Source organism: Corvus cornix, chromosome 3 (genome assembly GCF_000738735.6).
Source record: "Corvus cornix cornix isolate S_Up_H32 chromosome 3, ASM73873v5, whole genome shotgun sequence".
Taxonomy (NCBI): domain Eukaryota; kingdom Metazoa; phylum Chordata; class Aves; order Passeriformes; family Corvidae; genus Corvus; species Corvus cornix.
The window spans coordinates 60,509,800-60,524,565 of record NC_047056.1 but is presented as its reverse complement, the minus strand read 5'-3'; the positions used below and the strand labels follow the sequence as shown (position 1 = coordinate 60,524,565).

Below are 14,766 nucleotides of genomic sequence, written 5' to 3'. Positions count from 1 at the left end.
CATGAATTTTTAGGATAATCATACAATGAATAAGGGAAATCATAAAGTCTTGGTAGGAAAGCGGGGATGGGTGTTTGGGTGAGATTTTTTTACTATTGTTTGGTTTGGCATACTTAGAAGCCTTTTAGTTAAATCTGAGGATCAGAATGCTTTTTATTATAATGTCCAAGAACGCATAACTTTCCTTTTTTGTCATTTATTTGAAATTACTTGTCTCATTTATGATCATTGTCCAAAAAGAGGGGTACTACTTTGAAAAGTAGTAAAGAAAAAATATACTTTTCAGGTAATGTCATCTCACTCCAATAGCATAATTTGGATTTTAATGTTGTGCTTTTTGAGTAATTTTGAATGTGTTTAACAGACTACTGCATTTCATCCTTTAAGCAGAGAGGTGATTATGTTTAACTCAGTAATGCCTAGGTATTTCACCTCTTCTTGATCAGAACTCAGACTAACATAATTTTCATAACTGCTTTGCAGTAGAGTTGCCATTGGCATCAGCATAAAATACCTTTTCACTGTTTTAAGAGATGGAGTCTCACTTCTAAGTACACTCAGAAGAGCCAGTAGAGCACAAACCATCATGGTTGTGTTAAAGTACAGTATTCCAGGCCTTGCATCTTGTCTGAGTCCCTCATAGACTGTGGTGTGCATAATTGTTGCTGAAGCTACAGCCTGGTGCAATGTTTCCACTTATGTAAGACAGTTACAAAAAGAAAATAAAAACTTGAAATTATACAAATACATTTCAAGGTAATCAAATTTCTTATTATTCTGTGATTTACTAATAACTATTGCTCTGACAATGAGCAGTCTGTTTACAAGTATGCAAGATGATGTCTTTGACAAATTGTTTCTTGTCCAAAAATGACAAGCATGAGAATTACAGGAGCCATAAAAAAGCAGTGGCTTGAATAGGGAAGTGAAATTGGAAAGAGAAAAATGGCAAAAGCAAGTTAATCAAAACTGAAGAGATGAAGCCCTATTTAGCTTAAGCTGTAGGGTATAGTTGTCAATGACACAATAGTATTTGCTAAACAGTTTGTTAAACTGACATTTGCCTGTATTCTTAGGGGTAATGAATTAGTTGAGATACAATTTGACATGCATAGCCCTTGACATTTTAATGCAAGTTTAAGCATTGCATTTCAAGCAGCTCTTGTACTCATTAGTGAGGCACAGAAGTGAGTTGTGCTTTCACTTACTAAACCACTAATTTATTAAGATAGTGAGATGTTTATTAAAAACATAGCAAAATTTGCCAAATATACCATTTCTTATATGCAATTATTATAAATATGTATTTATGAAGAAAAATTGGATGCTGAGTTCTGGCATATGCTTCCATCTACTATTCTAGTTGTGAAATCAACTCTAATGATAGAGTAGGTCTTGCACTAAGAAAACTCACAGAAATTTTGTCTTGAGGGATTAAATCTAAGATACCAAGAGAATAATTAATCAGCAGTAATTTTCTGTCTACTGCAAATGAGCTATTTGCAACAGATAATTAAAGCCGCTATTGGATAGGAGAATTATAAGAGCTACTGAATCACCTGTTGAAAAATTTATTTTCAGCATTGTTCATCTTCATATCGATGTGCTTGCATAACTTGAGAATGTAAATCATGGAGTACTTTTCCCATTAGATCATTTTAAGGCTGACATTTTTGTCTTCTCCACTCCCAATTATGAAGTTTCAAGACCTTTGGTGCAGGACAGAAACTTTTCTTTCCTATATGCTGCTGTCTGAGATTAGATTTTAGTGAGGAACTGACCTTTCTTGACAATAGTTTAGGGTCAGACCACCACCTTACACAGAGCACCAAGGTTGAAGCCCACACTCTTGATATGATGTACAAAATAAACAACTGAGCACTTGCACAAAGTGAGTTCTTTACCACTACTAGCCAAAAATTATTGTAGAATGATGTTTCCACTCCAATTACACTAAGTAGCTTCCTCTTTTTATGAAAGAACTAAGTCTTCCAGTTTATCATGAGTGAAAAGCATACTGGTTAGTGATGATGTTTGCTGGAAAAGAAAGTGAGCATAAAAACTCTGTGCCACACAGCCACACAGCTGGGGTTTTTTATATCCTACAAACAGCTTGAGATTGATTGCACTCAAATTGCTTGGCAAAGTAGCAGGCTTCAAATACCAGAGCTCTAAGTAGAAAAATACACCACTTGGATTCATACATGGGTATTTTAAATTTGTATGAGAGCATGGTACATACTTAAAATTCTTAAAAACTCTGTTGAAGTGTGTTAATTTTAAGTGACTCAGCAGTTGATAATATACATTATTGCCAAGTGGCAGCATTTCTACTGTTGCATTAACAACAGAGGCAGTTAATATGATGCATGTTTGCATATCAGTTCATGCTAGAAACATGCACAGAAGGAGGGGCAGAAAGAGTGGTTTTAGGTGCTCAGCCATGGTGGTGAGGTGCAGTCTGGGCACAGTCCTCAGCACTGGCTGCCACGACTGCCCCACTATAGCAGAGCCCTCAGCTCAGGCTGAGTTCCAGAGCCAGGAATCAGATTTTAACCTCTGAGACTGCAAGAACTGTCTGGGACCTTGCTGAAGTTGAAGGAGAAAGAGAGAGTGTCCTTGCATGCAGAATGGTTTCTTAGGCTATGTCTGTCATTTCTCAGTGGCAGAAACCCAATGAAATATGTTGTGAAATTCTAGTCATAGGTCTCGTGGTCACCTGGCTGGAGCACACTGCAAGCCCTTTCAGGTATTTTTGTTACAGAAGCTAGGATTGGATGGATCTGAGTGTTGCCCAGTATCCACACCCAGCAGCTGAGAAAGGTTACCTTGATAATTAATACCAGCCTTTAAAGGGTGTTGGAAAAAGGTGACTCTGTAGGCATGACAGAAACAAGAAGCTGTTTAGGAATGACTGAGTGGCTTATAGAGGAGAGGCACTATAGATTTAATGCTATAAGAAAATCAGCAGAAATAAAATGAGATCTCTGTGAACTAAAATTCAGCACCTAAACTGGGACAGCATAGCTTTAATGTTGTATCAGCAGCTGCCCAGAGGTGTGAAACTGAGCTCTTCTTGCTGAACGAAGGCTAAGAATATAATATCAACCTTCTACAACCCTTTGGCAGACTCTCTATGTGTCACAATGAAGTGTAGTGCAAGAGAGTATTTCTTAAAAACCTGAATGTTCTCGGTGCAGCTAGTAATAGAACCCATGGTTTAGTCGAAAACAGAGCACAGATCCTGGTCTGAATAATCGCCTGTTGAATAATCATGTAATTACACACACATGAATGCTACATTTTAGAATGGTTCCAGAAATTGTACACCATGTTTAAAACATAAACAAAGGAAAGATAATAGATATTAAAATTACTGGTGTTATTTGTGAATGGGCATCATATCTTTTCCTGCAAATGAGGCAAAGAGGTAAGAAAATAAGCTCCAGCAAATGAAATGTTAAACTGCAATAAAGATGTGAAAAAGATTCTGAGTGACTGAATTGAAATAAACCTTTTTTCAGACACATCAGATGCAGGAAGTCTGCCAGAGAATTGGTGGGCTGAGAGATGATCAAAGAGTGTTCAAGAAAGATAAGGTCATTGCTGAAAAACTAAATTAATGATTTGAATCAGTATTTTCTATAGAGACTGTCAGGAGAGTTTCTGCACTAGAAACATTATTTACAGGAGAGGAGTTGGAGAAAGAGTTGCAAACTAGGTTGTTAACTGAAGAGGTGCAGAAAAAAATGATAAATTGAATAGCGAAAAGGAACTCAAGGCTAAAATAGGTGAATTATAACAGTTACTATTTAACTCCTCACTGTCAGATATTCTCAGTAACTGAGGAGTGTGGAGTGTCGAATGAAGCACTATTTTTTTAGTAATATTCCTTAGGCATCCCAGGAAACTACAGATCTGGAAGCCTGATACCTGTGCAAAGCTAATTAGTAGTAAAGAAATGGAATGAAGTATAGAGCTGGTAGAAAGATACATTTCTTTGTTCCAATTTCAGAACTGGAAGTATTAAGTGAGTTTAGTATGAGGCAGGTCTAAAACAAGCAAAGGAAGGATCTCTTTCCCTACAACATGAATGAGATGAGAAAATCCTAATTAAGTGATGGTGAAGATGCTGAAAGGTGGCTTGGATTTAAGGTGAGACTGAGTTCATGGAAATCATTTGAGGCTTACCAGATTTATAGAAACTACCTATGGCTCAGGAAATTCCTTAGGAAGTGTTGTGTATGCTTGTTTTCATCTTACTGTTAACATGCTGGTTTGAATGCTGTGTGGGGCAGACCGCCAAGCTAGATAGGTCTTTTGGTTCTGACATGGTCCAGAGATTCTAATGTGCTTGAGGTGTCCTTCGAATATATTTGGTAGTGTCCCTGTTGTTCAGCATTCTTGCAGACAATCTAAAAAATCAGAAAACTATGTAATAGCAGCGTTTGTTGGTAATGCGAAATTTAAGATAATTTTTTCTATTAGCAGCTTATGATACTACATGAAAAATACTTTATGGAAATGAGTGTTGCTAAAAGCAAAGTAATACATGTAAGAAGAAAAAAGAATTATGCATGAATGCTGATGGGCTAGTCTTAGACTAAATTCTCTTCATAGTAGAGAGCTTGTAACATTCTCTACAGTTCTCAGATAAGAAAAAAGTTGATCTATCTTCATGCTGAATTTTAAAAATTAAAAGATGTTGACTGCTTCCAATTTTTTGAAAAGAAAAAATTAGAATACTGTCAATTAAATAATGATGAGTTCCAGGTTTAAAAGGAAAAAGAAAACAAACAACAACCCCACCAGAGCCAGTTATGTTTGTTATTTTTTCTTTTTTAAGAAGCAAATTTCCTCACATTGGGACAAGTAAGTGTATGTAGTGATGAAAAACAACATTTGAAAAAGGGAGTAGAGCTTTAATACAGAAAAGGGCAGACATTACATGCTATGACTCAGATTCACGCTGTAACTCAGGAAGCCATTAGACTGATTAGTCAGAGGAAGTGATCATATTGTACTAGAGGGATCAGTCTCTAAGTGCACTGTTTCTTACAGAACCATTCCTTCATTACTGTTCTCTTCTGGCCTCTGTTGGAGATTCCTAAAGATTCCATTTGCTTGAATATAGTCCTGGACAAATGCCTTGTTAAGGAAAAGTTTTTCTGTAGTTGAAATCTGAATATCTTTCATTTAGAATCCAAAATTATAATTGCTTCAGTCTTGGAAATGGTAAATAAAAGTTGTCCATAAAACCTGAACAAAATTTGACATTGTTCCCTCATGGGGACTTGGATTATCCAAATTGTAGCAGCCCAGTGGGCGGATTAAAGTGTTAATATTTTCCTGGAAGACTCAGCTTTGGATCTTTTCTCTGCTGTAGAGCTGTGGAGTGGCTCATAATGCAGTGTGTGCACAGCTATTGCAGGCCATCAGCGCTGTAGCTGCCTCTGTGCAACTGAGGCTGATCTTTACAGGAGCTATACACGAAGTACCGTGATGATCTTATATGGCACAGGGGTAGATGCATAGTGAGGATTGTGTTCACTGGGACAGTTTTCAAATCCGATTCAAAAATATTTGGAGGGTAGGGGCCATGCTAGTCTATTGACTGAAAATTCTCTGCCCTGGGAGCAGTGTCTTACGAACAGGTGCGAGATAGTGGAGGGAGATGAAAAGAGTAAGTGTGCTCTGGAAAAACTCAGTGATGTCTCATTGAGAGAGTCATATTGAAAATTTTTAAAATCTAATCCTATTTAAACTTCTTTAAATTAAGAGTCTTACTGTTTTTTCCTAATTAATGACAGATGTTCCTAAAGTATTCTTAATTTCTTCCTTACTCTCTTTTCAGGGAGTAGGAACAACTTGGTTGGACAGTTTTCAAGTTAATGCCTAGTGTTTCCAGGAAGAAATGAATGGTTTCATCACAGATGTTTGTAGGAGGAGAAATAATTTAGAGTAATTAATTTTGCTGGTGTAAAATTTTCGCTTCAGATTCATTTTGATAAAACTACCTAGTTTTGAATTTTTTAGTCTCAGTGTCATTTTGGTGCACATACTTGAGCAGGTGCAGTGTTTCATGTGGGACATAGCTGCATTTCCGTAACTATGTGGACTTAATTGTTTGTTGTTTTAAAATGAAATTGTGAAACATTTAAAGAGAAAGCTTAAAAATAGTGTAAATGAAAGTCATCATCTCTACTAGATTAGCCTTGCCAAATAGATGAACTGCTGGCAGATAGATCCTTCCAAAAATAGGGTCTATTCTAAAATGAATGCCTCTTGGTTTATTTTGTTAATTTACACTTTAGCTGTAAAACCACCATTCCAAGGAGGTGGTTTTCTCCTCCATCAGTGTCTGAAGACTAAACGTGTTGTTTTTAAAATAATCAAAAGGTATTACTGCTGTTTGCCAGCTGTGTCATTTGCAGTCAAGCTGTGTCTGTGATTAATATTTTTAACTCTCTGTGGGCACTTGCTTCTTTTGATACATGGGATTTCACCTGCATCTTTCTCCCCTCACCCCCAAAATGTTTATTTTTGTCTTTTTGAAGAGATAGTCAGATTGGCATGCTGCTTATCGCCACGGTGCTGTTGTTCCATCAGATTGAGCAAGGCGCTAATTTAGATTTATTTCTTCTTTACCTCTGGAATATCAAAGTTCAGTGTTTAGTATTCTATTTCTTTAAACCATAACCCATCTATGCTTGCTGGCTGTATTAAAGAAAACTCTTGGATCCTGTTTTAAAGGAAGGCAGTATTGGTGTGAAAAAATACTCAGAAGAAATATGTTTCCTTGCTCACAAGTAAATATTATGCAAAAAAGTCTTTAGGCATGTGTTTTTACTAAAATTCTCCTTCTTTTGGAAAGATCTGTCAATTTCCACTTGACTTATTGCCACTATCTTCAGGTTTCTTTTGAAGTTTACTCTCCACACATGTTCTCTCTCTTTTCACCAGGGACTTGAGCAGTTCTGTGGTCATGTGCTTTTGTCCTATTTGTAGCCAGACGTTTCTCATTCAGGACCTCCTCCTCCCTTCCTCTGGGGTTTTTATTATAATCTTTTGTTTGCACCATGTCTTTCTTATAGCATTTTATTCTGTTTGTTTCCAGTCAACCATGTCCTTTAGTTATTTGTAGTCAGGAGCAGAATTCAGTCAGAGCTCAGTGACTGTATTGTTATGATCTGAAGAGGAGGTAGCGATATCACCTGTTCCTGGAGATTACATGGCAGAAACCTAGTGATGCTGATTCATACATAGGCAAAATATGTTTGATGGCTGCTCCTGGTGGAGTGGTTCCCAGTGAGTTGGTGTACCTGTAGATACGGTGGAGCAGAATGCTGAACATGATGGGGTTTAGGGTTTCTCTCTTGGTAGTAAAAATCACAGTATCACAGAACAGTTAGGGTTGGAAGGGACCTCTGAAGATCATCTAGTCCAACCCCCCTGCCAAAGCACAGTCACCTAGAGCAGGTTACACAGGAATGCATCCAGGTGGGTTTTAAATGTCTCCAGAGAGGGAGATTCCATGACCTCCCTAAGCAGCCTGTTACAATGCTTGGCCACTGTCAATGTAAAGAAGTTCTTCCTCAATATTGAAGTGAAACTTCTTGTGTTTAGAGACGTAGCTCCTCATCCTGTTGCTGGGCACCACTGAAAAGAGTCTGGCACCATCCTCTTGACACACACCTTTGAGATAAGTAAGTGAGTTGATAGTATCACACAGCCAGTGCAAGACAGCAGTTGTTCAGTAAGTCTATCCAGCCCCTCCGAAAACTCCAGGAAACAAGAGCTACTGCTTTCCTGGAGGCAGTAGATGTACAGTCTCTTTCCTCAGTGTGAGGCAGCCACTGCTGAGGGAGTGCCAGCTGGTGTTTGGAGTGCAGCTGTTTGCCTAAAACAGCAGTGATAGGACCATGTTCAATGACAGAAAATGGCTGTGTGGCCTGACCTCTCACTCAGAGCACTGAGGTATGAGGCAACACATGTTCATTGCAAAGAATAAATAATTCTCTTATTTGTTCCAATGTTCCGCACATTTGGCTTAGCATCTGAACATTCTTCCAGTGTACCAGCCTGTGATAAAAATGCCCCAATTAAAATTTAACACTTGAGAATACAGAAAAATTAATGGTTTCTTTCCTCTCTCCGTCTAGGTGCTCATTAAAGTATTTTGCTATACTTTTTGTAGGCCTTTTCCAAGAACGGTTCTGTAGCAGCCCGTCTGCTGTATTTAGTTGATTCAGAGCTAATGTGTGCCATGATCAGCTACAAAGACAGGAGGGGAAGAAGATCTCTTATTTTTGTTGCCTTGCCTTTAATGCTGCAGTTGGGGTCGGAGAGTCTCTTTATGAAGGAGCCACAGAGCTTACCTAGAAGATTTCTAGACTTTAGGATAGAGCAGGCAGAGAAAGGGGGAGTTAATCTTTACAAAAACCATGGTGTAGGCAGAGAGTGGTAGTATCTTTGGAAAAACAAATGCTGAACAAAGTTCTCAGAAGTGATAAAGACTTTCCTTGGGGACCAGCTGAAAAACAGTTGCAACCCAGGAAATTGTTTTACCTTGCTGAGAACAAGATTCAAAGGAGAAGATGGAAGATGTGTTGGGTAAACAGAAAGTGGGAAAGGAGAGGTGTTTATGAATGCTGATTTTTGTCTCATGTAGTTGTTGTAGTTTTCAGTATTTCAAAAGTTACCTTATCCTGGCTTTCAAGTAAACCTAGTTCAAAAGCCTTTTGATGATGATCGCTCTAAGAGGTGCAAACTGACCCCTTTTGAATTCTGAATCCCACTCCAAGTATACATTTCCTTAAAATTTCTGAGTCCATTTGGCTGTATGATTACTTTACCTATTTTTAGACTAGGAGAGGAGAAATGAATTGCCTGCAGCATGGACACTGTTTTAGGGCCTGGGTACACATGTGCAGTTTGTGCTGCAGTCTTTTTGTAGCTGATGACCTTCCTTTGCTCAAAATGCTTTTATTATAAAGACCCTTCATAGGTGAGGGCTGTGGACACATGGTATATTTAGGGGGCAAACTGCTTTCTAAGGAAAGAAGGTATTCTGCATGTACAAATGCATTCACACAGTGCCCGTAATGATATTTATTGCCCTAATCATGACAACATTGATGTAATGTAATTCCTTCCTGCTTTAATAACTCTTCAGATTCACACTTCTCTAATTAATGGACGACCTAGTGCTGATGATCCGTCACGTGAATTACTGGAGTTCACCTCTGCTCGCTTTATTCGCCTGAGATTCCAGAGGATACGGACACTAAATGCTGATTTAATGATGTTTGCACATAAAGATCCAGCTGAAATTGATCCCATTGTTACAAGGAGGGTAAGTTCTGGCAAGACAGTAGAAAGGCATGTGTAGAAGTTCTCTTATACTTGTAAGTGCTGTACCTGCCTTTGTTTGCCATAGGAAATTTTGAGAGATGATGATTACCTGTTGTTATCTTTTAAAATCCTGGTGTTGGAGAATTCCCTGTTCACTCTATTTTGTTATCTTCTCTAGAGCAGAATGAACAAATTTACCTTTTCTGCTTAATGGTGTTACTAAAAAGACACAGCTCCTTTGGCTGCAAACATTTGGATATAGGTATTTGGCAAGTGTTTGCTGTTAGTGTCTCTTGTCTCTTCTGCTACTTAGTCCTTTGCTACCTTTGACATGCCTTGAGTAGAATTTCTAATTGTACTATAAGTAGTTGTAGGGCCTGAATGCAACACTTTCAGCATTTTGATGTGATTGAGGGTAGCAGCAAACATTTTGCATTTTGCTTTAGCTTAAAAGAATGGATATAGCATTTAAACTTGCACCATACTCTGGTCTTCTCCACTGTGCCTTGGATGTGCACACCCCTGTCTGTTCTTTCTGCAGTCTTTACTTCCTCTCTAAGCCGTATCTCCCTGTTGTCCTGCTGATCAAATGTCATATATTATTCTTGTTTTCCTCTGTTTTTTCTACTAAGCATTCTCAAAAACTGGTTTGAGGGATATATAATTTTCCACTTTCATTTTTTTTTTATTTCTGCTTACTTCCTCTTCCTGTTGGTCATCATATTTTGGTTTTGGAAAGTTTAGATTACCACTATAATAAGTCCTGTTATGAAGGGCAACGTATTGTTATTCTTAACTTTAGTTAATATCATTTATCAGCGGTGAATGAGCACTAAGAAAATTTGCTTCTTCCGTTCCCCATTTCTGGTTTCCATTTCCTTGTCTAAATAGAGTGCTGGCTGTTTCTGAAAGTTTGGAACAAGCCATTTTGTTTCAAATTGCAAACCCGGAAACCCTTCCAGTTGTGTGCAGTTATTGCAACCTCACTAATCATTAATACTGTGTGTTTATGTAAAAGTGGACATTTAATAATCTGATTCTAAGCAAATAGAAATAAAGTTGAATTCACACTTGAAAAATCACTGTATACTCATGCAAACTGAGTGCAGGATGAGACACTGATTTCTCAAGCCACCAAAGAACAGTAACTTTGGTGTGGCATCTCTCCATGAGGCTGTCCTCAAAATATCAAGGAGCCACTGAAACTTGCCACCCTTGTCAGGAAACAAAGGGTAGCCACAAATAATACATTTTCTTTGTGTTGGAATGTTAACTAGGAGTGATAAAAGTTCTCATTTTGTTTGATATATTTATTCATGATCTGATAAAGATGTTGAACATTGTAATAGCAAAATTTGCAAATAGCATATATTTTGTTTGATTAGCCAGCTGTGAGCATGTTGCAGGACCCTTGCTGAAACGGAAGACAATGGATGAGATTCACTTTTCACAGACATAATATAAGATTATTAATATCCTTCTATCCCTCTTTCTGCTTAGGCCTCTTAATCCTCGCCAAAGAAAAAAGAGAAATGATCAAATGGCAGAAAAACAGGTCAAAAGTACTTAATCTCAGTAATAAAGACTATTCCATGATCATTCAAAAGACCAGTAGTGAAAAACAGTTCTTCTTTCCACAGTTCAGTGAATGCCCAAGTTAGACCCAGCTAAGGTGAACAAAGGTGTTTCATAGGTTTTTTCCTAGCTTTTCTTCTCTTCCCGTCATCATGCCTTTTTCTTTTCATATTTTCTGAAGAGAATAAATTCTATAGCATTTGACTTTTCATTATCCAGTGTGCATATAGCCTTTTCCTATTCTCATGTTTTTGTAATCTGTGTATAAATTGACATGGCTTTTGTGACTTCAAACAAATGGAACTGTGCCAGTTTACACCCTTTCTTTCACTCAGCCTGAATCTGTTGATCAAGACACGGCTTGGATTACACTGTCTGCTATATTTGTAATAGATCAAAAAAGAAATAAAACAGGACCTGACAGTTTTGTCTCAAGAAATGAATTCTGCAGTTTGGCACCTGCATTTTAGAATCCACTTAGCAATTCAATTTCTGTTTTGTCTTACAGTATTACTATTCTATAAAAGACATCTCTGTTGGAGGCATGTGTATATGTTCAGGCCATGCAAAGGCTTGTCCACTGGATCCAGCGACCAATGTATGTATTTTTTTTTTAAATGTTCCTAATTTATAGGGTGGAACATGAGAAAAAAAAAATCCCTGATATTGATATTCTTCAGAGTTCTGTGAATTTATGTCTGTTCTTCACCTACAGGAACAGTCAGAAGCAGTGCCAGGATGAAACAGTGCTAGCAACCAGAATAATAAACATTCATACAGTGTCAGCAGAGGCTTTCCTGAAATGAAAGAATGGGTTTCAGATAATTCGTATTGGAAGTTTCCTAGGAAAAACAGAAATCTGGGTTACATTATGTAGCTGTAGAAATGAGCACTAACAGTCAGTCTTTCTTTTCCTTCTTGATATTAATCAAGATGTTTCCTAAATGATTGTCAAATATTTAATTGATACTTGCAAACAAATGATGGCTCTAGAATGGTGCATTGACTATGCAGGGAGTACTAACTGAATGATCAGTTAAGCTAATCTAGAAAATCATGAGCTATTTATAATATCTTCCAACTTGTAACTCTTTTTTTGTACATAACCAATACAATAAAAACATAACAAATATAATGGATATAGAAATATAATTTGTTACTTATTGCCCAACTCCATCCACCCATTATTACTAATACTGAATTTCCCATCTATTAATATTACATGCCACAGTGTGGGGTCTCTTCATGTACTATTCACTCAAGTAGGAGCTTTATAGGATTTAACTGAAAATCTTGTTTGTATGTGACATTAAGCCATTATGTAGGAAATCATTTAAAGAAATGATGAAATCTTACAGAGAATACATTTAGAGTCCTACGCAATTTCTATGGATCCTTGTAAAAACGGAGCAAATTCCTTGGTTTAACCCTTCTGAGAATTTTCTGTAACAATACGTACAGCAAGTGTTGAACTGTTGTTTCAGATGCCCTTAGTGATCAAACTGCAGCCTTGTCTCGGTGCCATCTGTATCGGGCCTGCCTCAGAAAATAAGTGCTGCTACTGCAATTAATACATACTTCAGATGATTTGGCTACTAGCTAAAATAAAGCCATTTTGACAACGGTGATGTCCTGTTTTGCAGGATGTCAAATATATATTTGTTGTCTGACCAGTATAAAACGTAGCATAAATGAAACAGCTCAAGCCAGAAGAGATTTGGAGGTCTACCTCTCCAGGGATGTTCTTTAGACTGAGCCATGCCAAAATAGGCTTATAAACATTATGACTACACTTGTTAGCAGAAGGAATCTTTCCCTTAGCATTACAAGGAATAAACTTGCTAGAATTTACTGCCATGCTTTTCTGAAACAGTCCTTAACTTAGCATTGTTTTGCAAGATTTATGCTTTGTCCTGTGAGCCGTGGAGTTTCTCTGGCTTGCTGGTTTGACCTCGTATGGCCTCTCAAGGACCACAGAGAATCCCCTTTACTAAATAACTACCAGGAAGGCAATTTTTACTTCTCATTTCTCCAAACCGTGGGGTTTTTTACCTTTTTCAAGCTGCTTCTGTGGCTCAGGGAGTTTGGGTGTTCCTTACAGCAATATTTTCATGCTGGGACTCAGGTGGCCTTGTGGGGAACTGTAAAGTGACTGAAAGGCTGGACTTGTGTTCATCTATTGTTACTTTAAACGCTCCTGCTATCCCTCCCATAGAATTAGTTACACAGTTAGAAGGTTACATGATAAGTTGACTTATCCAGTCAAAAAAATGCCAAAGTATATAAAAAGGGAATTTGTATTGGATCAGCCAATAGAATTGATTTCATTCTGTAGCTGCAGAATTGCTGCATCTAAGGGAAGGGTGGAGAATGGCTCGCTCTATCTGAGATCAGATCAGTTTTCCCGTATCTGAGGGCTACCAGTACTTTGGCTTATTTGTTTTATTGAGGAACTTTCCCATCCTCCTTTCTTTATCCCGTTGGAATTAAATTCTCCTGTGTTCTTAGATTCTCCTCAGATTATCTGGCCAACCATCTTCCTTTGCTTTGTGGCTGTCTTCTTCAAATAGAGCTATAGAAGTTAAACATGCTTGGTGAATGCAGGATACATAAATGAATAAAAATTAATAAACAAAGGAATTACAGGGTAGAGCCATTCTTAATGTTTTCATAATTTGAACTGGAATGCATATTATGTACGTGGACAGATTCTTCAAATCATCACATTGTGTAAATATTTGTTTTTGTTTTAAATTAGAAATCCGTCTGTCAGTGTGAGCACAACACATGCGGAGAGACATGTGATCAATGTTGTCCTGGTTTCCATCAAAAGCCTTGGCATGCTGGCACTCTTCTGCATAAGCATGAATGTGAACGTAAGTTGAAAGCAGTACAAAAGAGAAAATTTATTGCAACAGCTACTGAAAACTGAAATTGGGTCCTACATGATTTTGCAGTTAATTTGATTTCTAACCACACTTGTTTATGAATAACATTTGATGTGATGTTATTAATTTAATTAGATTGACTCAAAAGGCTTAGCAGAAAAATCACATGTAGAATTGTGGTTTTATTGAACTCAGAGTATTTTATTGTAACATGGTGATATTTGGGGAATACTATATGAAAAAAAAGTGTAGTTTTTATAATCATGATAGTTTTGTTTTTTTAAAATAACAGGGCTATATCCTGGTAAGTAAAAAAATCTTTTTACAGATTTTTCATGATATTAAACTTTAACAGCATGATTTTTGTATAAATGGCACTTTTATATGTCATAATGTTCATCCTTGCTGAAACAAAATATTTTTGTATGATCAAAATGCATGCTGAGTGTCTGATTTTTTAAAAAAGAAAATACAATGTATCTAGTTTTCCAACATGGAATGAAAACATAGCTTGAAATATCAACTTCCCACAGGGTGGGAATTTAATTTTCAGATTTATTGTAATAAGGGTAGTTATAACTGAACTTCAACATCTTACTTCCAAAGGTCACATACCACTTATATTTCTGAATATAATAAAATCTAATGCTCCATTACACTAAGTGTTTATTCAGTTGTAGGATTTCAGCTATAATTTTACCATGAGTGATTAAAAATAAATAAAAAGGAACAGATGTGCCCATATTACAAGTAGCCATTGCTTACTTGTGTCCTGTAAACTTTGGTCACAGACATCTTTGTTTTAGCTGGGGCTATGTCTGCACTGAGAATGCATTCTGGAATGAAATCAGGATACATTTAATTTTGTGTTTAATATTTAAGAGGTGCTTACACCCTGTTCAACTGTCAGTGAATTGTTGTATTGTCATGGTGGAAACAGTTCCCTGGG

At 37.2% G+C, this 14,766-nt stretch overlaps 1 protein-coding gene across 2 annotated transcripts in view; it reads left to right on the top strand.

Moving 5' to 3' along the window:
- The window catches only part of LAMA2 (laminin subunit alpha 2), a 345,535-nt gene that overhangs the window by 111,059 nt on the left and 219,710 nt on the right, over positions 1-14,766 (top strand). For both annotated transcript variants that reach the window (XM_039568097.1, XM_039568096.1), the window contains exons 5-7: positions 9,176-9,355; positions 11,438-11,527; positions 13,688-13,805. In XM_039568097.1, the coding sequence (XP_039424031.1) occupies positions 9,176-9,355; positions 11,438-11,527; positions 13,688-13,805 (388 nt within the window). The remainder of the gene's footprint in view (positions 1-9,175; positions 9,356-11,437; positions 11,528-13,687; positions 13,806-14,766) is intronic.